Source organism: Hypanus sabinus, chromosome 25 (assembly GCF_030144855.1).
Source record: "Hypanus sabinus isolate sHypSab1 chromosome 25, sHypSab1.hap1, whole genome shotgun sequence".
NCBI classification, from domain to species: Eukaryota; Metazoa; Chordata; class Chondrichthyes; order Myliobatiformes; family Dasyatidae; genus Hypanus; species Hypanus sabinus.
This window is the reverse complement of record NC_082730.1, coordinates 7,283,725-7,311,690: the sequence shown is the minus strand read 5'-3', so window position 1 is coordinate 7,311,690 and position 27,966 is coordinate 7,283,725. Positions and strand designations below refer to the sequence as shown.

The window sequence follows — 27,966 nt, the reverse complement described above, 5'->3', positions numbered from 1 at the left end:
TGTACATATATATCACCATATGCAACCCTAAGATCCATTTTCCTGTGGGCATACTCAATAAATCCATAGAATAATAACCATAACAGAATCAGTGGAAGACCGCCCAACTTGGGTGTTCAACCAGAATGCAGAAGACAACAAACTGTGCAAGAACAAAAAGAAAGTGATAATAATTAATATATAAGCAATAAATATGAAGAACATGAGGCGAAGAGTCCTTGAAAGTGAGTCCGTTGGTTGTGGGAGCAGTTCAGTGATGGGGCAAGTGAAGCTGAATGAAGTTATCCTCTCTGGTTGAGGGGTAATAACTGTTACTGAACCTGATGGTGTGAGTCTTGAGGCTGCTTTACCTCCTTCCTGAAGGCAGCAGTGAAAAGGGAGTGTGACCTGGGTGGGGATCCCTGATGATAGATGTCTATAAGGTCAGTACAACATCATGGGCTGAAGGGCTTGTACTATGCTGTCGTAATCTATGCTTTAAGATTTCTCCTGATACCCCATGCTTCCTTTCCTTCTGCTATCAAGTGTACAGAGCAGATGCCAATGTTGAAGAGGATCTCCACAGTGTCCTTTGAAGAGACACTTCAGGTGAAGATCTTTGTCTCCCAACAGTCTCCATCATCGTCTGCCTTTAATCACACCTGCCAAGCAACTGCCAGTTTTGGATCCACCCCTTCCCCTCACTGGTTATACCCGCTTCCATATCTTGGTCCACATGAAGATGTCACAACCTTGGGTCATCAGTAGAGTTTTCTGAGGGCTCCAGGTTATTGCTGTTGTTTTTGTGTTCTGTGTTTTATTAAATATAAATATCCATATTGTTGAGCTTCATTTTTTTAAAAGTTATTGTTAGGGCTTTTCTAGTTTACATTTAAGTTGCCATTTCACTTGATTACTTCCAATTAATTCTCTGAGACTTTGCCAGTATCCAATTAAATTCTTACATGCCACAGAGTGTATTTAAAGGGGCAGTGCTAACCCCTCATTTGCTCAGTCGTCCTAAACCTTGCCTAGTGAAGTATTGGCCGAGTTATTCCAAGTTATCCAAGACCTTGTAAGTTGTACTATTTTGTTTTGTCTCCCTTCTTAATAAAATTCCTAGTTTGGTTTAACCCTTCCAGGTCTCTGTGTGCTCCTGTGCTTGGGTCCAGCATTATAGAAGGGTGTCAGCCTGAAATGTCACTTTGTGTGTTGATTCACATTCCACCATCGGCAGAACCTTGTGTCTCCGTGGTGAATTTGTCTGGATGAACCTTTGATCTGTATCAAATTCTTTCAGTGGGAGCTTTCCAGTTAGACAATAGACAGTAGGTGCAGGAGTAGGCCATTTGCCCCTTCTAGCCAGCACCACCATTCACTGTGATCATGGCTGATCATACACAATCAGTACCCCATTCCTGCCCTCTCCCCAAATCCCTTGACCCCACTATCTATAAGAGCTCCATCTAACTCTTTCTTGAATGCATCCAGAGACTTGGCCTCCACTGCCTTCTGGGGCAGAGCATTCCACATATCCACCACTCTCTGGGTGAAAAAGTTTTTCCGCATCTCTATTCTAAATGGCCTACCCCTTATTCTTAAACTGTGGCCTCTAGTTCTGGACTCGCCCATCAGCGGGAACATGCTTCCTGCCTCCAGCTTGTCCAATCCCTTAATAATCTTATCTGTTTCAATCAGATCCCCTCTCATCCTTCTAAATTCCAGTGTATACAAGCCCAGTCGCTCCCATCTTTCAACATATGACAGTCCCGCCATTGCGGGAATTAACCTTGTGAACCTACGCTGCACTCCCTCAATAGCAAGAATGTCCTTCCTCAAATTTGGAGACCAAAACTGTACACAATACTCCAGGTGGGGTCTCACCAGGGCCCTGTACAGCTGCAGAAGGACCTCTTTACTCCTATACTCAATTCCTCTTGTTATAAAAACCAGCATGCCATTAGCTTTCTTCACTGCCTGCTGTACCTGCATGCTTGCTTTCATTGACTGATGTACAAGAACACCTAGATCTCATTGTACTTCCCCTTTTCCTAACTTGACTCCATTTAGATAGTAATCTGCCTTCCTGTTCTTGCCACCAAAGTGGATAACCTCACATTTATCCACATTAAACTGCATCTGCCATACATTTGCCCACTCACCCAACCTGTCCAAGACAGCCTGCATTCTCATAACATCCTCCTGACATTTCACACTGCCACCCAGCTTTGCGTCATCAGCAAATTTGCTAATGTTACTTTTAATCCTTTCATCTAAATTATTAATGTATATTGTAAACAGCTGAGGTCCTAGCACCGAACCTTGCGGTACCCCACTGGTCACAGCCTGCCATTCCGAAAGGGACCCGTTAATCACTACTCTTTGTTTCCTGTCAGCCAGCCAATTTTCAATCCGTGTTAGTATTCTGCCCCCAATACCATGTGCCCTAATTTTGCCCACTAATTCCTATGTGGGACTTTACCAAAAGCTTTCTGGAAGTCCAGGTACACTACATCCTCTGGCTCTCCCTTGTCCATTTTCATAGTTACATAGTTAGAAGCAGGGCTTAAGCAAACTCACAAGGTGAATTAAGTATTGTTCTGATTGGGAACATGGCAAAATGGCACATATCCGACCAGGACACAGTGCTCTGGTTTTTATCTCTCTCTCTCCCCCATTCTCTCTCACAGAAGCTGTGCCACTCAGCAATCGCCTGATTTAACCCTAGCCTAATCACTGGACAGATGAGGCTCATCAGCCGTCCTTCGCAGCTGATCTAGGATCTCAAATCTCTGCTGCCTTGCGGCTATGCCCAATCATGGGGAAGGCTTTGGGGGTAAACCCTGGAGCTGGAGTCCCTAAGGCAGTCCTACTTGAGTTCAATGCTGTACTGGTAACTCTTGCAATGCTACTACGTCGACTCAGGCTAGGGGGCCGGCGTCGGGCACAATGACGGACTCTCCACTCCTCCCTCTCCCTCATCAGTGTGTTCAGTTCATCTACATTAGCCGCGCCGCTATCTTCTAGGAGCGCCCAGGGTTCATCCTCCCATGCTTGGGCTCCCATGTGACGACTAGGCTGGCAGGTAGCTCAGGGTGGCGTAGACAGTGCCCCGCTAGTTGCAATCTTCTTGCCTCGATTTTAGTAGTGAGCATCAGTAGGTCGTCATAGAGCTCGACGTTCATCATGTGCTGTTGCCAACTCACCCCAAGAGCCATCCGGAGCATTCGTGTATAGCAACTGTCTCCATACAGAATGACATGAAGGAAATCTGGAGGTCGAACCTGAGCAGCGGGCTCAAAAAGAGGATCTTCATAGCAGTCGTACAGTCCATTCTCACGTATGAATGAGAGACGTGGACACTCACCAGGACCATGCGAAAGTCACTAGATGGTTGCTATACACAAATGCTTGCGATGCTGCTGGTGCCAAACTGTATCGGTCTCTGCCATTCCTTTGGATTCATCAGTTGTGTGGAGAAGGGGGGGGGGGCTTGCTACATTGGCAACAGCTTGCTCTCCATATTGTGCTACCCTGGCTTGTGTATCAGACAGCTAGGACGCAACATCCATGGTCGGCCCTCCCCTGCAGAGGCCTTCAATAAATGGACAATTTACAATAATCAATTGACCTACCAACCAGTAGCATCTTTGGCCTGTGGGAGGAGACCGGAGCCATGCAGTCACGGGGAGAATGTGCAAACTCCTCACAGACCCCGGGTCGGTGGTACTGTAAAGAGTTGTGCTAACCACTATGCTCTTGTGTCACGTTATTCCTGAGCAATTCAGATTGTTCCCAATACAGGTGATGGTAGGAGGACCTGAGGAGAGCTAAGGAGCATGTGAAAAAGCATTGGTTGATGGGATATAAATGGAAGAATGTGATTGGTCTGTCAGCCGGTATCAACTTGTTGGGCCAAATATCCTCCTCCTAGGTAATCAGGAATTATTAGCAGTAGCAAAACTATTTAACCTTGTTCAGTTTACACTAACTCTCTGCTGATACTACAACGGAAAATTGAGACAGCCTAATCCCATGCCATAATTACTGTTGATTTGTGGGTGATGTTAGCAAGGCCAAAGCTGATTGTCCATCAACTGAGCTTGAGGTGGTGGTGAGCCATCTTTGTAAGCTGGTGCTGGGGGAAAGACAAAGTCAAAGCCAAGTTTATTGTCATCTGCACAAGTCCACGTGCAATGAAAATTTAGCGTCATAAAAGACCATAAGATATGGGAACAGAATTAGGCCATTTGGCCCATCGAGTCTGCTCCACTATTTCATCATGACTGATCCATTTTCCCTCTCAGCCCCAATGTCCTACCTTCTCCCTGTATCCCTTCATGCCCTGACTGTCATCCTCTGCCTTAAGTATACCCAATGACTTGACCTCCACAGTGACCTGTGGCAATGAATTCCACAGAATTCACCACCACCCTCTGCCTAAAGAAATTCCTCTTGCTGCGTTCACAGGAAAAAACAAAATTAAACATAATTATTGTCAGAAACACACTGAGTCTCAGCAATTTGCAGAACGGTAAACTTTATTTTTCGAGTCTGCAGAGTCGGACCCAACCAGCTCCTGCTAGATTGAGTGCCGAATTACACTTTGCACAGTTTTTTATACCCTACTTGTTTACGACTTTGTGAGTTGCACCCATGTGAGGTGCAGACATTCTTCCTTAATCTCATTACAAAATTACAAATGTGATTACCCTTTGGCCCACTTATCAGCCTCAGCGCATTAACACCGTTATTGTTCAACCGTTAAGCATGTCTTCCCGTTACCCGTATCGCTTCTTTAATCAGCAAGCTATTGTTTCATCCTGATTTTGCAAATTGGTTTATACGTTGCCCTGCAAGTTGCTTTGCACGTTCTTTCTGTGTCAGCACATTCTAAATGGACTCCTTAAGAACCGTCTTTAATTTAATCATTTCTCTCAATCCACCCTTTTTCTTTTTAGAATGTGCTATCAGTTGGGCTTTTGCCACGGGTTTACATAGGCTTCTTCCTCTAGCTCTATTTCCCTTTGTAGGAGTACCTGAACAGGATCAGCTGGGGCCCCTGGTTGCATGACTTGTCTTGCCACCCGAGCTACTAGCTCCCGCAAGCAGGGGATCAGACATGGTAGCAGAAGGAGGACCATCAATCCCCCTCCTATAACCCCTAAAGTGGTTCGCCACCAGCCTTTCAACCATCCGTCCAGCCAGTCCCAATACCCCAGCGGCTTCCAGGTCTGTACCGGCACGTGGGCCAGTTTCCTTATTTTATCTGATATTTTTTTTGAACCACCTTTCCGTTGTCATCTATCTTTAAGCAGCAGTTGGTTAGATTAAACTTTCCACATACTCCTCCTTTTTGTTGTAGTCATAACATTTCTCGTTTACATGCGAGTGTGATACAAAGGACCCTGGAAAAAAACCGTCATGCCCACCCTTACCATCGTCCTGCACTTATCACATCCCCCTTCAGCGCTTCTCAACAATAGCAGTATATACATTACAGTCCCAAAGTTCATTCTGTCCGTCTTTTGAGCTTTAGCACCATCGGGTCTTCTCCCTGGACGCAAGTCCATTCTGCACCTTCTTCGGGCTTTACGGGTCCCTTGATTCTCGCGGCGTGGGTCCACCCTTTTTCTTTTGTCCTTACTGCGGCTTCGGTGGTCAGTAGCACCTGGAATGGGCCTTCCCACCGCGGCTGTAACTTCTCTGGCTTCCAAGTCTTAATCAGGACCCAGTCACCGGGCTGAGTTCGGTGGAGTGCGAAGTCCAGAGGTGGGGTTTGTGCGAGTAACCCCTTCCTGCGCAATTCTGCAAAAGAACGAGACAGTGCCTGTAAATAGTCCCTTACAAAGACATCTCCCCCTTGCAGGGAAGGATAGCCCTCCACCTTGTTCCAATATGGAAGGCCAAACAACATTTCATAAGGGGATACTCCTATATCTTTTCGAGGAGCCGTGCGGATTCTTAGTAGGGCCAGGGGTAGACACTTGGTCCAGGGTAGCTTGGTTTCCATCATTAGTTTTGTCAATTGCGTCTTCAAAGTACTGTTCATCCTCTCAACTCTTCCTGAGCTCTGAGGGTGCCAGGGGGTGTGCAGCTTCCACTGGATTCCTAAGGCGTCACAGATTAGCTGGTGTGTTTTTGAGGCAAAGTGTGTTCCCCTATCTGAATCAATAGACCCCATTATTCCATATCTCGGGACTATATTTTCTAATAGGATCCGTACCACTGTAGGGGCGTCCGCTTTAGTGGTTGGGAATGCTTCCACCCACCGAGTGAAGTGATCCACAATTACTAACAGGTACTTCCATCTCTGAACTTGTGGTAGTTCCGTAAAGTCTATTTGGATCCGATGGAACGGTCGGACGGCTAGTGTTTGTCCCCCCTTATGGGTGGCACGCATCATTTTCTTGTTTACCTTTTGACAGGTGTAACAGCCCCACACCTCCTGTTGAGCTAGTGTGAATATCCCTTTATAAACATAGTCCCTTAGGATAGTGTCGCACATAGCTTGCACTCCCCAATGGCTTTGTTGGTGTAGTTGTTGCAGTATATGACGAGTTACTTCCTTATTCAGTACTTGCCGTCCGTCGGGGGTCTTCCACTCGCCTTCTGATGTTTGTCGGGCTCCCAGCTGGCTCATAGCGTCTATTTCTACTTGGGTGAAGACTGGTAGTTTGTTAAGCCCTTCCCTTATTGGTATCAGGGTTAGAAGTCGGACCGTTTTTTCCATTGCTGCCCGTTTGGCTTCTTCATCTGCGAGCCGGTTTCCTATTGCTTCCGGGGCTGTTCCTCGTTGATGTCCTGGAACGTGAACCACTGCAATTTCTTGAGGTAGTGTTAGAGCTTCCAGAGTCATGCTTATCATTTGTTCGTGAGCTAATTCCCTTCCCCTGGCTGTTATCAACCCCCGTTCTTTCCAAATCTTTCCGAAGGTGTGTACCACTCCATAGGCATACTTAGAATCGGTGTATATAGTGCCTATTTTGTTTCTTAACAGTTGCAGTCCCCTCTGCAAGGAATATAGTTCACAAGACTGGGCTGACCAATTACCCGGGAGCCGGCCGGACTCCACCGTCTCCCTAGTCCTCCCGTTTATAATAGCATATCCACTGTGTCGTACCCTATTGATGCATGTGGAGGAGCCGTCGATATATAGTTCCTCGCCTTCAATTAGGGGAACTTCTTGTAGATCTTCCCTACTTTTTGTCTGAAGGTCTGTTAGCTCCACGCAGTTATGCTCGGTTTCCTCCCCTGTTGATTCCCCGTATAAGAACTGTGCCGGGTTACAACTATTGTTCTTTTCAAAGCTTAAATCATCCCCGACCATCAGAATGGTTTCGTATTTCAGTATGCAAGAGTCCGTCAACCACCGCTGAGCTTTTTGGGCTAAGAGGGTGCTAACGGAGTGCGGGGTATACACCGTCATTCTTCCTCCAAAGGTTAATTTCCGTGCTTCTTCTACTAGTACGGCTGCTGCCGCTACGGCTTGTATGCACGTCGGCCATCCCCGGGATACCGGGTCTAACATTTTTGATAAAAAGGCTACAGGTTGCCGCTTTCCTCCTTTTTCTTGGGTTAGTACTCCTAACGCAGTTCCTTCATTGTTTGTTGCATACAGCTGAAAGGGCTTTTCCAGTGCTGGCAGTGTTAATACCGGGGCCCGAATTAGTTGCCCTTTTATTTTCCTGAACTTCTGTTCTTCTTCTTCGGTCCAGCTGATTATTCCCCGGTCTTCCTTTGCCAATTTGTCGTACATAAACTTCACCAGGGAGGTATAATTCTCTATCCAAATCCGGCAATAGCCCACTAAGCCCAGAAATTGTCTTATTTCCTTCTTTGTCCTGGGAAGCGGTATTTTAGTTATTCCGGCTATTCTTTCTGGGGTTATTTGGCGGTGCCCTTTACTGACTCTGTGTCCGAGATATGTTATTTCCTTCTCGACAAATTGCAGTTTCTTCTTGGACACCCGCAATCCTTTTTCTCCTAGGTAATTCAGGAGTCTTATAGTATCGTCTCGCACTACCTCCTCTGCTGGTCCCGATAGTAGTAGGTCATCGACATACTGTAATAGTTGGTTCTTTTCGGTACAATGGAATCCAGCCAATACTTGCTCCAGTACCTGTTCGAATAGGTTTGGGGCATCCGTGAACCCTTGGGGCAAGACGGTCCACCGGAGTTGCTTCTTCCGCCCAGTGAAAGGATTTTCCCATTCAAATGCGAACATATCTCGGCTACCTTCCTCCAACGGGCAACTCCAAAAGGCATCTTTTAGATCTATCACACTGAACCATTCATGTTCAGGAGGTATTTTGCTCATTAATGTATAGGGGTTAGGCACTACCGGGTATCGTGTTTGGACTACCGCATTTAAGCCTCTCAGATCTTGAACCATTCGATACGTGCCGTCGGGCTTTCGGACCGGTAGGATGGGGGTATTAAAGGGTGACATACATTCTTCCAGGAGTCCATCTGATACTAATGTCTCAATTACAGGTTGTAATCCCCTCCTCCCTTCCATGGCAATGGGATATTGCCGTCTTCTTTCTTCTGCTTGTTTGTCCCACTGTGGGTCGTTTACTGGAAATTTCCGGTCCCCCGGTAACTCATTCGGCTGTTCCCTTCCCCAAATTGATATTGCAGCTTGTCGTATCATTTGCCTCTCTTGTGCAGAAAATAGCGTTCCCATAATCGCATGCATTTCTTCCCAAGTGTAAACATTAGGTCCTAAGAATTGATCCAACTGTTCTGCCAGTCCCATCGGATCTTCTAATAAAGTTTTCATATCTTTCTTAAATCCTCGTACTTCGGTACTTGTCAGAGGGACGTTTACAAATCCTGTTCCTCCCCGTTCTCCTCCCATTGGAACCTCTCGAAGGGGACACAGCTGTACCTCTTCCTTTTTTAATTCGTCTTTCTTTTTCTTATCTGCTCCTGTCACACTCCTTGTTTCGATCCTTGCTTTTGCTTTTTCCCTAACATCCCTCTCCGGGTCTATTTCTTCTGTTTTTTTCACTTTCTTCACGTCCTCCCTCTGCTCCCGCAAGGGGCGCAGAAGGCTGGACATAGGGAGGGGGTAAATGATCGAGTGGGTCCCACTTCCGCTCCCTTTTAATGCCCAATTTAAAACTCTTTGTTGTTACTCCTGGCCAGGGAGCCCAACAAAAAGCATAAGCAATTTCTTCCGGTTTTACATTTGGTTTTGAATTAACGTAAATGTTTAAGGCTTGTCGTACCCAATCCTCCTCAGACCCAAGCCGCGGCCACCAGACCGCAGGTTTTTCTATCGGCTGTTTCGACCAAATTAAACAGTACTGTATCATTTTTTTCTTTTGTTTCCCTTTTAGTCTTCCACATCCCCAATTCTCAAACATTCTACCGAGGGGGCTAGTTTCCTCTTTCTTTTTAGAGCCACCCCCTCCCATCTTATTCCGCTCTTACTTAATCCCGCACCCTTCTACTGCAACAGTAGGCACTTTACCCGGTGCGTCCCAAGGACTTTTATCAGGAGGACCCCCGGGTAGCGATCCCGGTCTTCTCCGTCCTTACTTATTCCCGCACCCTTCTACTATAATAGTAGGCACTTACCCGGTGCGTCCTGGGGACTTCCAGTACCAGGTACTGTCCCCTTCTCCCCGTTTACCGCTCTGCGCTGTCCGGATATCACTCGCTCAAGCCGCGTCGGAGCGACGAGCAAGGAGTCAGGGACCGCCAAACTCGGCGGGGTGCACCGTCTCCGATGTCCTTCCTCGTGTCCACCGCGGCCGGAGTGTGGATCCCGGACGAGCCCCCACGTTGTCAGAAACACACTGAGTCTCAGCAATTTGCAGAACGGTAAACTTTATTTTTCGAGTCTGCAGAGTCGGACCCAACCAGCTCCTGCTAGATTGAGTGCCGAATTACACTTTGCACAGTTTTTTATACCCTACTTGTTTACGACTTTGTGAGTTGCACCCATGTGAGGTGCAGACATTCTTCCTTAATCTCATTACAAAATTACAAATGTGATTACCCTTTGGCCCACTTATCAGCCTCAGCGCATTAACACCGTTATTGTTCAACCGTTAAGCATGTCTTCCCGTTACCCGTATCGCTTCTTTAATCAGCAAGCTATTGTTTCATCCTGATTTTGCAAATTGGTTTATACGTTGCCCTGCAAGTTGCTTTGCACGTTCTTTCTGTGTCAGCACATTCTAAATGGACTCCTTAAGAACCGTCTTTAATTTAATCATTTCTCTCAATTATGAATTAGTCATTAAATATAATGGTGTAATGTGAAGGCTTAGTTTACTTGTCAGTCCACAGTCACTTATGCCTTGCCGTTTGGCAAGTGACCTGTCTGTGGGGTGCGGCAGCCCCTTCCCACTAGTTGCCTCGTGTGCCACGGCGTCAGTGTCTGGTTTTGAGCGCCTCAGGGGTATAAGAATAGCACGTCTGGCTGTCTGTCCTTGTCTCCAGGGGCTTACTTCACACTGAGGTCGTGACCAGTGCTGAAGAACCGCTGGAAAAGTTTGCTACAGATACAGGAGGGCCCACGCGCACATTTAACTAAGTATCTGTTGAACGTTTAGTTTTGTAGTTGTGTAATTTGGAAAGACTTAATGAAGTACCTGTTGAGTTTGAAGTGTTAATGATTGTTTAATGTTGTAGTTTTTGTAGCTTGGTGTGACTTGGATGTTTGATTGACATGCTAGATGTTTTACTCTTTGTAAATAAATGGTTAGTGTGCTTATTCATAGTCAGTGCCTTCTGTCTCACTCATCAAACCCGTCACCCTGCTTCCTCGCAACAAAAGGGCTGCACAGTAGCGTAGAACATAGTGTAATGCTTTACAGTGCCATTGAGTGCAATCATGATCGGGGTTCAATTGCTGCCCTGTCTGTAAGGAATTTGTATATTCTCCTGTGACCGCATGTGTCTCCTCTGGGTGCTCTACTTTCCTCCCACATTCCAACGACATACTATTTGGGATTGGTGAGTTGTGGGCATGCTCTGTTGGCGCCGGAAGCATGGCACCACTTGCAGATTGTCCCCAGCACATGCTCACACTGGGTTGGTCGTAGGTAGCAAACAAGGTATTCACTCTCTGCTTCGATGTACATGTGATAAATAAAGCTAACATTTTTGTCTTTAAGTAACACAATTAGAATGGTAAGTGTCCATTTTGGTGCAAAGTGATCAAGGTGGTCATCGTGTTACCAAACAGTAATGACCAGAGGTTTGCCAGTTGGTTCAAGAACTGAATGTTTGATGGAAATTAACTGTAATGTTTCTGATCTTGGGGAAGGTAGGTTGAGATTGTTTAGAATACCAATTCATTTCAAAGATCAGAACACTCGAGCATTTGGGAGTTTCACGGGCAGCATATTCTATATGGATAAACATTGAGAGGATTTGAACAGCTTTCACACATTAATCAAGATATTTGTATGATTTAACATAACAAATGCACTATTACAACCAGGAATTCTCTCTGTTCCAATGCAGTTTCAATGTATAAACAGACTGAAAAGAAAGGTGTTCCACTTTTCTGCTGTCAACGTTACCAGAATTTATTTCCAAAGATCAGCGTACCCCTGTGTACCCTTGTGAAAGTCTTTCAAAATCATTGGTTATTTATTAACAGAAATTATTTGCAAAACAAAAAAATACTGACTATGGAAAAAGTGTAACTGTGATCTGAGTGATAAAGATCAATTTGCAAAATCCCTCATCGTGTCTCTCCAAAACACTGGACCGGACGGTGACAAAGGAAGATGAAGCTCGCCCTAAGTTACTGGATCATCTTGTTCCTTCTCAGTGGCTGTCGCACAAATGATGGTAAGTATCAATGAATTCTCACTGCAACCTCTTCCTCCCATCTGTACCTCTCCATTGAATTGGCTGTTTGGATTCAGAACTGGATTGTGCTAGAAGACAGAGAGTAGTATTTGAAGGGACTTATTCGAGGTCTGTAATTAGTGGAATTCCATAGAGATCTGTGCTGGAACCTCTGCTGTTTGTAATATATATAAATGACCTGGATGAAAATATAGATAGGTGGGTAAATAAGTTTGCAGATGATACCTGATTTGGTGGAGTTATATATAGTGTAGAAGACTGGCAAAAAATACAGTATGATATAGATCAGTTGCACATATGGGCAGAGGAATGGCAGATGGAGTTTAATCCAGATAAATGAGAGGAGTTTACCTGGATTAAGTGCAGTGGATAGAGGGGAACAGGTGGGTGTTATTTATTTGGATTTCCAGAAGGTGTTCGATAGAAACATAGAAAACCTACAGCACAATACAGGCCCTTCGGCCCACAAAGTTGTGCCGAACATGTCCCTACCTTAGAAATTACTAGGCTTACCTATAGCCATCTATTTTACTAAGCTCCATGTACCTAACTAAAAGTCTCTTGAAAGACCCTATCGTATCCGCCTCCACCACTGTTGCCAGCAGCCCATTCCACGCACTCACTACTCTCTGAGTAAAAAACTTGCCCCTGACATCTCCTCTGTACCTACTCCCCAGCACCTTAAACCTGTGTCCTCTTGTGCAACCATTTCAGCCCTGGGAAAAAGCCTCTGACTATCCACACAATCAATGCCTCTCATCATCTTGTACACTTCTATCAGGTCACCTCTCAAACTCCGTCACCCCAAGAAGAAAAGGCCGAGTTCGCTATTCTCACAAGGCATGTCCCCAATCCAGGCAACATCTTTGTAAATCTCCTCTGCACCTTTCTATGGCTTCCACATCCTTCCTGTAGTGAGGCGACCAGAACTGAGCACAGTACTCCAAGTGGAGTCTGAACAGGGTCCTATATAGGTGCAACATTACCTCTTGGCTCCTAAATTCAATTCCATGATTGATGAAGGTCAATACACCATACATCTTCTTAACCACAGAGTCAACCTGTGCAGCTGCTTTGAGCATCCTATGGACTCAGACCCCAAGATCCCTCTGATCCTCCACACTGCCAAGAGACTTACCATTAATACTAAATTCTGCCATCATATTTGACCTACCAAAATGAACCACCTCACACTTATCTGGGTTGAACTCCATCTGACACTTTTCAGCCCAGTTTTGCATCCTATCAATGTCCCGCTGTAACCTCTGACAGCCCTCCACACTATCCACAACACCCCCAACCTTAGTGTCATTAGCAAACTTACTAACCCATCCCTCCACTTCCTCATCCAGGTCATTTATAATAATCACAAAGAGTAAGGGTCCCAGAACAGATCCCTGAGGCACACCACTGGTCACTGACCTCCAGGCAGAATATGACCCGTCTACAACCACTCTTTCCCTTCTGTGGGCAAGCCAGTTCTGGATCCACAAAGCAATGTCCCCTTGGATCCCATGCCTTCTTACTTTTTCAAGCCTTGCATGGGGTACCTTATCAAAGCCATGCTGACTATTCCCAATCATATACCTCTCCAAATGTTCATAAATCCTGCCTCTCAGGATCTTCTCCATCACTGAGATAAGACTCACTGGTCTATAATTTCCTGGGCAATCTCTACTCCCTTTCTTGAATAAAGAAACAATGTCCGCAACCCTCTTATTCTCCAGAACCTCTCCGGTCCCCATTGATGATGCAAAGATCATCACTAGAGGCTCAGCAATCTCCTCCCTCACCTCCTACAGTAGCCTGGGGTACATTTCGTCCAGTCCTGGTGACTTATCCAACTTGATGCTTTCCAAAGGCTCCAGCACATACTCTTTCTTAATATCTACATGCTCAAGTTTTTCAGTCTGCTGCAAGTCATCACTACAATCACTAAGATCCTTTTCCATAGTGAATACTGAAGTAAAGTATTCATTAAGTAGGTCTGCTATTTCTTCTGGTTCCATACACACTTTCCCACTGTCACACTTGATAGGTCCTATTCTTTCACGTCTCATCCTCTTGCTCTTCACATACTTGTAAAATGCCTTGGGGTTTTCCTTAATTCTGCCCGTTAAGACCTTCTCATGGCCCCTTCTGGGTCTCTTAATTTCCCCCTAAAGCTCCTTCATAGTAGCCTTATAATCTTCTAGATCACTAGCATTACCTAGCTCTCTAAACCTTTTGTAAGCTTTTCTTTTCTTCTTGACTAGATTTATTACAGCCTTTGTACTTCACAGTTCCTGTACCCTACCATAATTTCCCTGGATCATTGGAATGTACCTATACAGAACTCTACACAAACATCCCCTGAATATTTGCCACATTTCTTCAGTACATTTCCCTGAGAACATCTGTTTCCAATTTAAGCCTCCGATTTCCTGCCTGATAGCCTCATAATTCCCCTTACTCCAATTAAACACTTTTCTAACTTGTCTGTTCCTATCTCTCTCCAATGCTATTGTAAAGGAGATAGAATTATGATCACTATCTCCAAAATGTTCTCCCACTGAGAGATCTGACACCTAACCAGGTTCATTTCCCAATACCAAATCAAGTACAGCCTCTCCTCTTGTGGGCTTATCTACATATTGTGTCAAGAAACCTTCCTGAACACACCAAACAAACTCCACTCCATCTAAACCCCTCGCTCTAGGGAGATGCCAATCGATATTTGAGAAATTAAGATCTCCCATCATGACAACTCTGTTTTTATTACACCTTTCCAGAATCTGTTTCCCTATCTGCTCCTTGATATCCCTGTTACTATTAGGCAGTCTATAAAAAAACACCCAGTAAAGTTATTGACCCCTTCCTGTTCCTAACCTCCACCCACAGAGACTCTGTAGAAATCCCTTCATGGGATTGGCGTAAGGTGCCACATAAAAGACTTGTCCATAAGATAAGGATGCACAGATTTGGGGGTGATGTATTTTCATGGATAGAGGATTGGTTAACTAATAGAAAGCAGAGAGTTGGGATACAGGGGTGTTATTCTGGTTAGCAATCAGTGTGAGTGGTGTGCCACAAGGCTTGGTGCTGGGCCCACAACTGTTCACAATATACATTAACAATCTAGAAGAGGGGACAGAGTGTAGTGTATGTAAGTTTGCTGCTGATACTAAATTCAATGGAAAAGCAAATTGTGCGGAAGATACAGACAGTCTGCAAAGAGATATAGATAGATTCAGTGAGTGGGCAAGGGTCTGGCAGATGGAGTACAATGTTGGTAATTGCGAGGTCATTCACTTTGAAGGAAAATGAAAGATCATGTTATTATTTAAATGGTAAAACATTGCAGCATGCTGCAGTGCAGAGGGACTTGGGAGTGCCTGTGCATGAACCACAAAGGTTGGTTTGCTTGTGCAGCAGGCTGTCAAGAACAGAAATAGAACATTGGCCTTCATTTTTAGAGGGATTGAATTTAAGAGCAGGGAGGTTATTCTGCAACTGTACAGGGTACTGGTGAGGCCGCACCTGGAGTACTGTGTGCAGTTCTGGGTTTCCTTACTTGAAGAAGGATATACTGGCTTTGGAGGTGGTGCTGAGGAGGATGACTAGGTTGATTCCAGAGATGAGGGGATTAGACTATGAGAAGAGATTTAGTTGCTTGGGACTATTCTTGCTGGAATTCAGAAGAATGAGAGATCTTATAGAAACATATAAAATTATGGAAGGGATAGATAAGATAGAAGCAGGAAAGTTGTTTCCATTGGTAGGTGAGACTAGAGCTAAGGGACACAGCCTCAAGATTCGGGGGAGTAGACAGGATGGTGATGAGGAGGAACTGCTTTTCCCAGGGAGTGGTGAATCTGTGGAATTCTCTGCACAATGAAGCAGTGGAGGCTACCTCTGTAAATATATTTAAGATAAGGTTGGATCTATTTTTGCACAAGGGTTAAGGGGAAAAGGCAGGTAGATGGAGATGAGTCCATGGCCAGATCAGCCATCATCTTAATGAATGGCGGAGTAGGCTCGAAGGGCCAGATGGCTTACTCCTGCTCCTATTTCTTATGTTCATTTCTTGTGTTCTTGTGTGTTGCATCTCAGTAGTACAAATGCAAGGAGACAGTACACTGTTAAGGGCAAAATTCTTAACAGTGTTACTGAGCAGAGAGTTCTTGGGATCCAAGTTCATAGCTCCTTGAAAGTGGCTACACAGGTCAATAGGGTGGTTAAGAAGGTTTATAGAATGCTTGCTTTTAATAGTCAAGGCACTGAGTTCAAAAGTCAAGAGGTTATGTTGCAACTTTATAAAACTTTGATTCAGCCACATCTGGAGTATTGTGTACAGTTCTGGTTGCCCCACTATAGGACGTTGAGTCTTTGGAGAGGGTGAGGAAGAGGTTTATCCAGATGCTGCCTGGTTTAGAGGGTGTGTGCTATCATGAGAGGCTGGACAAATGTGGGTTGTATTTTCTGAAGTGGCAGAGGCTGAAGGGAGATCTGATAGAGGGTTACAAGCGTATGAGAGGCATAAATGGAGTAGACAGGGAGTATCTATTTCCCAGGGTTGAAATATCAAATACCAGAGGGCATACATTGAAGGTGAGAGCAGACAGGTTCAAAGGGGATGTGAGGGAGTGGTGGGTGCCTGGAATGCGTTGCCCTGGTGTGGTGCTTTGGCACAATGTTATGGGCCCAAGAGCCTGTTTCCCTGCTGTACTGTTCTGTGTTCTATGGAGCAAAGGCCATGATGACCTCCTGTTGGCTGGCCTTACCCATTTTCACCTGTCCTGACAGGGCCTCTCATGAAGGAAGTATCAGCCTTTATATAACTCCAGTCTCAGTGCAAGTACCCACCAGAACATTTCAGAGGTAGTCGTCTGACTTCATGACGCAGTTTGTCAGCAGACAGGAGCCAGATGTTTAATACTGTGGATGTGTTATTGAGTCTTCCTACAGAAACCTTCAGCTCTGCAGCTGCTGTCTCGAGTCCCCAGAACCAACCAGTTTGCAGAAGAGCTTAGAGAAGGGAATCTGGAGCGAGAGTGCGTGGAAGAAACATGCACAAAGGAAGAAGTCCAAGAGATTTTTGAAGATGATTGCAAAGTGGTAAGGATGAAATTTCTACATCCAATTTAGTCCTTGTTTCTTTTCCCCCTCCTTGGTGGCAGTGTTGAAATACGTCTCTACCGAAGGAGTTGTAAAGCGCTTCTTCCCTCCGCTAGCCTGCGGGTCACCCTTGGGCAATGTGTAGCACCTGCTTAGCCCCTGATCGGGGACACGTGAAGCCATGGGAGCAGGTGGTGGATGGTCGTATGAGCAGATGGTACACATCACAAGACCTGGTTATGTGAAGTGTATTGATAATGGCTGGGGTCACGCAGCCTTTAAAGACACTGCCCAGAAGAAAGTAATGAAAACCACTCCTGTAGAAAAATTTGCCAAGAACAGTCATGGTCATGGAAACCCAACATTGTACAGTACAACATGGCTCATGATGATGATTTGCACGCTCCAGCCTGTTGTCTCGTTCATTGCCTGCTCAAATAATTCAAAGGGTCAGGATAATAAGACCATAACACAGAGGGGCGGAATTAGGCCATTTGGCCCATCATCTGTTCCATGAACCGTGGCTGATATGTTATCCCTCTCAACCTCATTCTCCTGCCTTCTTCCCATATCCTTTGATGTTACATACCCAAGACTATGAGGCAACCCATGCAGTGTATTTTCAGTCTGTCCACTACTGGAGAATGACACAGTTCATCTCACCTCAAATACCACCTTGTCCTACTGGTGTTAGGACCCATCTCTTTGATGGGTGGACACAAGACAAAGGGGACTCCAGAGAAGAAAGCTAACTAAAACCAAGACCGAAGAACATCATTGCCATGTCTACCACTCCCCATAGGGACTTCAGTGACCTCACCAGGCAGGTGTCAGCTACATCTTACAAAGTACGATACAGATCACCTCCATGTGGCAGCCCCTTCATTAACCTATTGGACATTGAAATGCCTAGCTAAAGTGGACAGGATTCCTACGGTGGGGAGAGCCTAGGACCAAAGAGCACAGCCTCAGAATATGAACAGAGATGAGGAGGAACTTCTTTAGCCAGAGGGTGGTGAATCTCTGGAATTCATCACCACAGAAAGCTGTGGAGGCCCAGTTGTTGGACATATTCCAAGTAGAGATTGAGAGGTTCTTGATTTGTCAAGGCATCAAAGGCTACAGGGGAAAGGCAGGAGAATGGGGTTGAGAGGGATAATAAATCAGCCATAATGGAATGTTGGAACAGACTCAATGGGCTGAATGGCCTAACTCGGCTCCTTTGTCTTCTGGGCACAGAAATGGCAATCTGTTAAAAACTGAAGGTGCCAGAAATCTGAAATAAAAACAGGAAGTATCAGGTGGATTGTGGGGTCCAAGTTCATAACTCTCTGAAAGCGACTGCATGGGTTGATAGAGAGGTTAAGAAGACATTTTGTGTGCTTGCCTTTACTGGTCAAGTCACTCAGTTCAAGAGTCAGAATGTAATGTTGCGGCTTTATAAAACTCTGGTGGGGCCACATCTGGCATATTGCATTCTTTTCTAGCCGACCCATTTATAGGAAAGATTTGGAGAGGGTGCAGAAGAGGTTGACTGGATGCAGCCTGGATTAGAGAGCAAGTGCTGTAAGGAGAGCTTGGACAAGCTTGGACTGTCTTGTCTGGAGCGGCAGAGGCTGGCGAGAGATCTGTGTAGAGATCTCATATCTTTGACCCTGAGTACAAAACATCTAATACGAGTGGGTCGAGAAGGAGAATGTTCAAAGGGGATGTTGTGGAGGAGGTTTCTATAAAACATAGGGTGGTGGGTGTGTGGACTCCACTGCCAGGGATGGTAGTGGAGATGGATATGTTAAGGACACTTAAGAGACTCTTAGATAGGGACATAAATACGCAGAGAATGGAAGGATATGACAATGTCAAGGGAGCACGGACTGGTTTAGTTAATCATTTAATTACCAAATAACCTACCCTGGCTCAGCATCGTGAGCCACAGGGATTGTTTCTGAGTTCTATTCTCCGAATTTCTGTGTCCGATGGCTTCCTATAGTGGGGGAGTCCAGGACAACCTCAAAATCCCTTTAGAACAAAGATGAGCCATAATTTCTTTAACCAGACAATCTGTGGAATTCAATGCCACAGGCAGCTGTGGAGGCCAAGTCATTAGGTATATTTAAAGTGGTTGATAGGTTCTTGGTTAATAAGGGCTTCAAGGGATGTGGAGAGAATGCAGGAGAATGGGGTTGAGAGGAATAATAAATCAGCCATGATGGAATGGTGGAGATGATACCCTGAATGGCCTAAATCTTCTTCTATGTTTTATGCTCATGTGCTCCGTTCAACCTCTCTCTGTAACTCAGTCAATGGCTTATTACATCTACAAGTTAGGGAATCAAGAAGTAGTGGTCAGATGTAAGTAGTGGTCAAATGTAAGTTAACATAAATGAAAAAATGAACATACAGTACTGTGCAAAAGTCTTAGGCACAGTAGTGTTGTGGTTAGCACAATGCTGTACAGTACAGGAGGCCAGGGTTCAATTCCCACCACTGCCTGTAAGGAGTTTGTACATTCTCCCCATGACCATATGGCTCTCCTCCAGGTGAGTCCAAAGACCTATCAGTAGTTGAGCCATTTGGTCACTGTAAATTGTCTGATGATTAGGCTTAGATTAAATTGGGGGTTTGCCGGGCAGTGTGACTCAATGGGCCAGAAGGACCTATTCTGTAATGGATCTCAGTAACAAAATAAATCATTTTTTTGCACTCTTTTCAACTTAATGACTATTTTCCTACAGTAGGGTGACTAAAACTGAACATCTTTCTCCAGGGAAAGTCTCGCCCATTCTATGTATTCATTAATCTAATAATGCATTAAACCAGTTGATGTATTAAAATATTCACATGAATATTCATCTTCTGGGAAGAAGGTAGGAGAATGAGGTTGAGAGGGATAATAAATCAGATATGATTGCCTGGCAGAGCAAACTCGTTGGGCTGAATGGTCTAATTCTGTTCCTGTCTTGTGGTCTTATGAAGGAGGTCTGGTAATCAGAATGTGATGGTGACCACTTTCCTTCTTCCAAAGATTCTGCTGAGCATTTCTAGCACCGACTGCTTCTGTTCCCATTCACCGACGTCTGATACCAAGCCACCAATAATGTCCTCACCAGATATGGAACCAAGGCCAATTGTTATTAAAGTATTTCTCTTTTCTCTTTCTAAGGAATCCTTCTGGAAACTCTACACAGGTATGTGGCTCTCCATTTTATCATTCTCACAAAACCGCAGGGACTTTCACTTTAAGGAATGGAAGTTCTAGCCACCAATGAGACAACTTTCCCTCATGCGCTGATTTTAATGGAAAGAAGGACTAAAGATTGTCAAGGGAAATAAACATGTTATACAGAATGCTGGGAGGACTCAGTGAGTCAAGCAGCATCTGTGCTGGCAGAAGGTGTGAGTCGATATTCTGGATTGAGACCCTGCATTGGGACAGAAAGGGAAGTGGAAAGTTGCCACTGTTTGTTTGTTTGCTTATTTATTTATTTTGAGTCATTGAAAAGTACAGCACAGAAAGCTCATCTAGCCTATGCTGAACCATTTGAACTACCTATTCCCATTGACCTGTGCTGGGACTATAGCCCTCCATACCCCTACCATCCAAACTTCTCTTAAACATTGAAATTGAGCTTGCATGCACCACTTGCTTTGACTGCTCGTTCCACACTCTCAAAACACTCTGAGTGAAAAAAATTCCCCTCATGTTCCCCTTAAACTTTTCACCTTTCACCCTTAACCCATGACCTCTAGTTGTAGATGCACCCAATGTTTTGCATTCCAAGGAATACAGTGCAGACCAGCCCTTTCACGTTACACAAGCTGCAGTGCCCAGCAATGCTCCGATATAACCCAGGCCTAATCCCAGGACAATTTACAATGAACCTGCTAATCTACTAAATTGTCCGGTGGGAGGGAAATAGAGAGCCAGGTGGAAACCCATGTACTCATGGGAAGGACGTACAAACTTCTTACAGCAAGCGTCAGAATTGAACTCTGAACTCTGCTGCCCTGAGCTGTAAGAGTGCTGGTTCCTGTGCTCTGTTCTTCACTGATCTACGGTCCTACAGTTGACAATGGCATGCATATTAATCCTCTTAACTAACAAGATTCAAAATGGAATGTGTGGCTGAATATTAGTGTATAAAATCATAAGACATAGGAGCAGAATTAGGCCATTTGGTCCATCAAATCTGCTCAGCCATTCCATCATGGCTGATTTACTACCCCTCTCAACCACATTCTCCTGCCTTCTCCCTGTAACCTTTGCTGCCCTGACTAATTAAGAATCAAACCTCCACTTTAAACATAATCAAATGACTTGGCCACCACAGCTGTCTGTGGCAATGAATTCCATAGATTCTCCACCTTCTGGCTAAAGAATCAGGGCCAATTTCATTCAGAACATTTATTTACATATAGTTTCTGTGTTGTTTTGATGCCTTGTGTAGATTGTATATTGCAGTAATGGACTTTTAATTAGAATTGCAAAGACCAGGATAAAGATTTTAATCCACTCGCATTCCTACGAAACTGGACGTATTTTGCTGCCGCTTACTGTCGTGCAGAAATAAAACCCTTTAATTTCACTTCCAATTTCCAGCCAGGCTGAAGTGTAATTCAACTACCTGCCAAAATAATGGGAGTTGTCGGAACACCGCCATAGGAGTAAAATGTAAATGTCTCGGAGGATTTAATGGAACCTACTGTGAAACAGGTAAGAGAACTTCCGTTCTCAAGCAATTAATTCTGACTGTAGGGATTTGGGAGCAGTGATATCCTGATCAGAACTATGATGGGGCCAATGTCTGAGAGTAACATGGGAGCTCAAACACATTGTCTTGCATGGGTTTACTGTATGTTTAGAAGACAGTTGGGCAGGTAGATGGACAGGAATGTTTTAGAAGTTTATGGGGCAAACAATGGGCACCGTGGTTAGCATGGCACAGATGGGCCAAAGGGCCTGTATCTCTGCTGTGAAATGCAATGACTCTACTCTGGTACTGCTAGCTGTGCAGTAGTTTCTTGGATCAAAGTTAGTGACAATGGAGTTGATCTGCTGTGTAAGGTTTTGGCACCAGTGCCCTTTGTCAACAGCTGATGGAACAGGATCGAGTAGACGTCAAAGACAGGGGAGCAGGGATCTGGAAAATAAAGGGTGTCATGGGGAAGTATACTCATAGGTTTGATACGTGAGACAGAAGACACTGATTATGAATAAGCACATTAACCATTCATTTACAAAAAGTAAAACGTTCAATCAGGCATCTAAACCAGCCTGCGTTAGAAAAACTACAACACGAAACAATCAGTAAGACTTCAAACTCAACAGGGAGTTTATTAAGTCTCCTCAATTACACAACAAAAAGCTAAACATTTAACAGATACTTAGTGAAGTGTGTGTGTGTGTGTGTGTGTGTGTGTGTGTGTGTGTGTGTATGTACATACTCTCCTGTATCTGTAGCGTACTTTCCCAATGGTTCATCAGCAGTGCTCACAATCTCAGTCTGAAAATTCAATTCAAACTAATTCAAGTCTAATTGCCATTTAACCATACATGAACACCCATGAATACAGTCAAACGAGACAGTGTTACTTTGGGGTCAGGGTGCAAAACACAGTACCAACTGTCACCCACAAGAACACATTCACGGAATTAACGTCCCCCCACCGTACCCAGATTGATGCCCAGTCCTTGTACATACAAACCCATCTAGAATATCAGTAAAAAAAATATGACACAGAATATACATGTATATAGTACAGAACCTCCAGCTCACTGAGATCATCTGATAACCCACCCTTATGCCAACGCCTGCTAAGTGACACTGTGGCTTCGAGACCCAGTCCTCAGATATACAAATACAAAGGGACTATTAGTGGAAACACCACCAGACAAATATGCAGATGAGCCCCTGGAGACAAAGAGGAGACAGCCAGTCTCTCACACATGCTCATCTTATACCCCTGAGGCGGGCAAACCCGGACACCAGTGCTGCGGCACACAAGGCAACCAATGGGAAAGAGCAGCTGTATCCTTCGAATGGGCCAATCGACCGAATGCATTCAGATAGTCAACTTCCCTGTGCCTCTCCTTTCAGAGAAGTTTGCAAAGTTCGATGTGTCTCGAATGCAGAAACCAGCAAAGGTAGTGGATAGGGCTCAGTCCTCCCCACCACTGAGCACATGTACACAGAATGCTGTCATCATCATCAAGGGGCTCCACCATCCAGTCCTTGTTCACTTCTCACTGCTGCCATCAGGAAGGAGGTACAGGAGCCTCAAGTCCCACATCACAAAGTTCAGGAACGATTATTACCAGTCAATCATCAGATTCTTGAACCAAAAGGGTTCAAATGAACTGAACTGAATCCACAACCTATAGACTCACTTTTAAAGACTATACAACTCAGGTTTATTGATGTTTATTGCTTGTTTATTGTTATTATTGTTGTTTGTTTTTTATGTATTAGTACAGTTTGTTGTCTTTTGCACATTGTTTGGTTGCCCGTCTTTGTTGAGGGCAGCTTTTCATTGATTCTATTGTGTTTCTTTGTATTCTCTGTGAATGCCCTCAGGAAAATGAAGCTCAGGGCAGTTGTACATGACATATATGTACTTTGATAACAGATTTACTTCTAACATTGTTGTTGTTCCAGATATCAATGAGTGTGACTTAATGCCCACATGCCCACCAGGAACATCTTGTGTAGACGGAATCAACAAGTTCACCTGCATTTGCCCAGCTGAAGGATGCTATGCAAATTCAGAATTATAAACACACAGTTGTGAAGGACTTGTTATGGATTTTAAATCAGAATAAATATTTACAATTCAATATGGAACTGAGCTTGAATCGGAAGAATCAAACGCAGGTGCAGGAAATCAGCCCAAAATGATGACCATCCGTCTGTCTTCCACATATGCTACCTAACTTACTGAGTTTCCTCAGCATTTTGTTGTTGCTTCAGATTCATACAGGGGTGGGGGGGGGGTCCTCTCTCTTAAATAACCTTCTAAAGAAATGCATTTTCTGGCTCAATCAGCAAACCCTGCTCGCAGTGCCAATTGGAAGCAGGTTCCCAGGTTTGGTGAATAAAACAAAAACACTGACTATAAACCAGCATATTTATCATCATTTTGTTGCTGCTCCAGATTCCAGCACCTGTCTGTTGTGTCTCCAAAATCAGACAGTGTCAATGTCCACCAATATCTTCAAGTTCTGCCATTAAAGTCTGGATTCTATAAAACCCAGTGATCAGTAGTCATTCAGTACACAAATTAATCCTTATGTAATGATTTTTATAAATTGTTCTTTAAGCAACACACTGCAGCTTTTGGGAATAATGAGCATGAAGACCTTCTATAAAAGCAAAGTACTGCAGCAGAATTGGCCCATTGAGTCTGCCACACCGTTCTATCATGGCTAACTTAACATCCATTTCAACCCCATTCTCGTGCCTTCTGTAATGTGGAAGCAGTTACCCAGGTTGGGTGAGTGAGACAGAAAACACACTACAAATAAACATTTATTTACAAACAGTTAAAAATTAGACCAAGCATTTAAGATTCCCCAAGTGATACAATTTGCAAAGCTAAACATTCATCAGATACTTTGGTAAAAGTGCGCGCGGAGCAACCCTTCCCCCTGGCTCTGTGAGGCGTGCCCAGGGGCAAACGAAAGAGAGCAAGCCTCCAGCACGTGCTAGTCTTTACACCTGGGGGGTGGGGGGGTCTGAAACTGGACACACAAGACATCCAATGGGAAAAGCTGCTACAGGTTTCAAATGGGCCGATCAAACACCGTCATGGTGGAAGCGGCTTTCGACTGGCAAACAAGCCAATCCCACACACGTTTTTGCATCAGGTGCTGGTATTCATCACTTGCCCCACTCCCTGACCCCTCGCTCGAATTTCGATCCTCAACTTTTGCCTCTTGACTTCTTCCTTGCACTCAGCACCTGACCCCCTTTATGCAGCACTCACTGCAAAACACTTTCCCTGTGCCACTCACCACCCGACCCTTTCCCTGTGCCACTCATGACCTGACCCTCTCTCTCTGCCACTCACCTCCTGAGCCTCTCCTTGTGCCACTCACCACCCGACACTCTCCCTGTGCCACTCACCACCCGACCCTCTCCCTGTGCCACTCACCACCCGACCCTCTCCCTGTGCCACTCGCCACCCGACACTCTCCCTGTGCCACTCACCACCCGACCCTCTCCCTGTGCCACTCCCCACCCGACCCTCTCCCTGTGCCACTCACCACCCGACACTCTCGCTGTGCCACTCACCACCCGACCCTCTCCCTGTGCCACTCACCAACCGACCCTCTCCCTGTGCCACTCGCCGCCCGACCCTCTCCCTGTGCCACTCGCCGCCTGACCCTCTCCCTGTGCCACTCGCCGCCTTACACTTTTCCTGTGCCACTCACCACCTGACCCTCTCCCTGTGCCACTCGCCACCTGACCCTCTCCCTGTGCCACTCACCACCCGACCCTCTCCCTGTGCCACTCGCCACCCGACACTCTCCCTGTGCCACTCACCACCCGACCCTCTCCCTGTGCCACTCACCACCCGACACTCTCGCTGTGCCACTCGCCGCCCGACCCTCTCCCTGTGCCACTCGCCGCCTGACCCTCTCCCTGTGCCACTCGCCGCCTTACACTTTTCCTGTGCCACTCACCACCTGACCCTCTCCCTGTGCCACTCGCCACCTGACCCTCTCCCTGTGCCACTCACCACCCGACACTCTCCCTGTGCCACTCACCACCCGACACTCTCCCTGTGCCACTCGCCGCCTGACCCTCTCCCTGTGCCACTCGCCGCCTTACACTTTCCCTGTGCCACTCACCACCTGACCCTCTCCCTGTGCCACTCGCCGCCTGACCCTCTCCCTGTGCCACTCGCCGCCTGACACTTTCCCTGTGCCACTCACCGCCTGACCCTCTCCCTGTGCCACTCACCACCCGACACTCTCCCTGTGCCACTCACCACCTGACCCTCTCCCTGTGCCACTCGTGACCTGACCCTCTCCCTGTGCCATTCGTGACCTGACCCTCTCCCTGTGCCACTCACCACCCGATCCTCTCCCTGTGCCCCTCGCGACCGGACCCTCTCCCTGTGCCACTCACCACCCGACCCTCTCCCTGTGCCACTCACCACCCGACCCGCTCCCTGTGCCACTTGCAACCTGACCCTCTCCCTGTGCCACTCGCGACCTGACCCTCTCCCTGTGCCACGCACCCACTGACCCTCTCCCTGTGCCACTCGCCACCCGACACTCTCCCTGTGCCACTCGCCGCCCAACCCTCTCTGTGCCACTCACCACCCGACCCTCTCCCTGTGCCACTCGCCGCCCGACCCTCTCCCTGTGTCACTCGCCGCCTGACTCCCTCCCTGTGCCACTCGCGACCTGACCCTCTCCCTGTGCCACTCACCACCCGACCCTCTCCCTGTGCCACTCACCACCTGACCCTCTCCCTGTGCCACTCACCACCCGACCCTCTGCCTGTACCACTCGCGACCTGACCCTCTCCCTGTGCCACTCGCGACCTGACCCTCTCCCTGTGCCACTCACCCACTGACCCTCACACTTTGCCACTCGCCACCCGACACTCTCCCTGTGCCACTCGCCGCCCAACCCTCTCTGTGCCACTCACCACCCGACCCTCTCCCTGTGCCACTCACCCACTGACCCTCTCCCTGTGCCACTCGCCACCCGACACTCTCCCTGTGCCACTCGCCGCCCAACCCTCTCTGTGCCACTCACCACCCGACCCTCTCCCTGTGCCACTCGCCGCCCGACCCTCTCCCTGTGTCACTCGCCGCCTGACTCCCTCCCTGTGCCACTCGCGACCTGACCCTCTCCCTGTGCCACTCACCACCCGACCCTCTCCCTGTGCCACTCACCACCTGACCCTCTCCCTGTGCCACTCACCACCCGACCCTCTGCCTGTACCACTCGCGACCTGACCCTCTCCCTGTGCCACTCGCGACCTGACCCTCTCCCTGTGCCACTCACCCACTGACCCTCACACTTTGCCACTCGCCACCCGACACTCTCCCTGTGCCACTCGCCGCCCAACCCTCTCTGTGCCACTCACCACCCGACCCTCTCCCTGTGCCACTCGCCGCCTGACCCTCTCCCTGTGCCACTCACCCACTGACCCTCTCCCTGTGCCACTCACCACCCGACCCTCTCCCTGTGCCACTCGTCGCCCAACCCTCTCTGTGCCACTCACCACCCGACCCTCTCCCTGTGCCACTCACCACCTGACCCTCTCCCTGTGTCACTCACCACCCGACCCTCTCCCTGTGCCACTCGCCACCCGACCCTCTCCCTGTGTCACTCGCCGCCCGACCCTCTCCCTGTGCCACTCGCCGCCCGACCCTCTCCCTGTGTCACTCGCCGCCTGACCCTCTCCCTGTGTCACTCGCCGCCTGACCCTCTCCCTGTGCCACTCGCCACCCGACCCTCTCCCTGTGCCACTCGCCACCCGACCCTCTCCCTGTGCCACTCGCCACCCGACCCTCTCCCTGTGCCACTCGCCACCCGACACTCTCCCTGTGCCACTCGCGACCTGACCCTCTCCCTGTGCCACGCACCCACTGACCCTCTCCCTGTGCCACTCACCACCCGACACTCTCCCTGTGCTACTCACCACCCGACCCTCTCCCTGTGCCACTCGCCACCCGACCCTCTCCCTGTGCCACTCACCCACTGACCCTCTCCCTGTGCCACTCACCACCTGACCCTCTCCCTGTGCCACTCGTGACCTGACCCTCTCCCTGTGCCACTCACCACCCGACCCTCTCCCTGTGCCACTCGCGACCTGACCCTCTCCCTGTGCCACTCACCACCCGACCCTCTTCCTGTGCCACTCACCACCTGACCCTCCCCCTGTGCCACTCACCACCCGACCCTCTCCCTGTGCCACTCGCAACCTGACCCTCTCCCTGTGCCACTCGCCACCTGACCCTCTCCCTGTGCCACTCACCCACTGACCCTCTCCCTGTGCCACTCGCCACCCGACACTCTCCCTGGGCCAC

The 27,966-nt window shown here is 47.1% G+C and overlaps 1 protein-coding gene across 1 annotated transcript; it reads left to right on the top strand.

The window, feature by feature from the left end:
• Positions 1 to 11,666: 11,666 nt before the first annotated feature.
• Positions 11,667 to 24,327, top strand: LOC132381261 (coagulation factor X-like). The gene is made up of 5 exons (XM_059950642.1): positions 11,667 to 11,799; positions 16,757 to 16,917; positions 20,081 to 20,105; positions 21,518 to 21,631; positions 23,574 to 24,327. Exons 1-5 carry the CDS (start codon positions 11,736 to 11,738, stop codon positions 23,690 to 23,692), a joined length of 483 nt encoding a protein of 160 aa, XP_059806625.1. The 5' UTR covers positions 11,667 to 11,735; the 3' UTR covers positions 23,693 to 24,327.
• Positions 24,328 to 27,966: the final 3,639 nt, after the last annotated feature.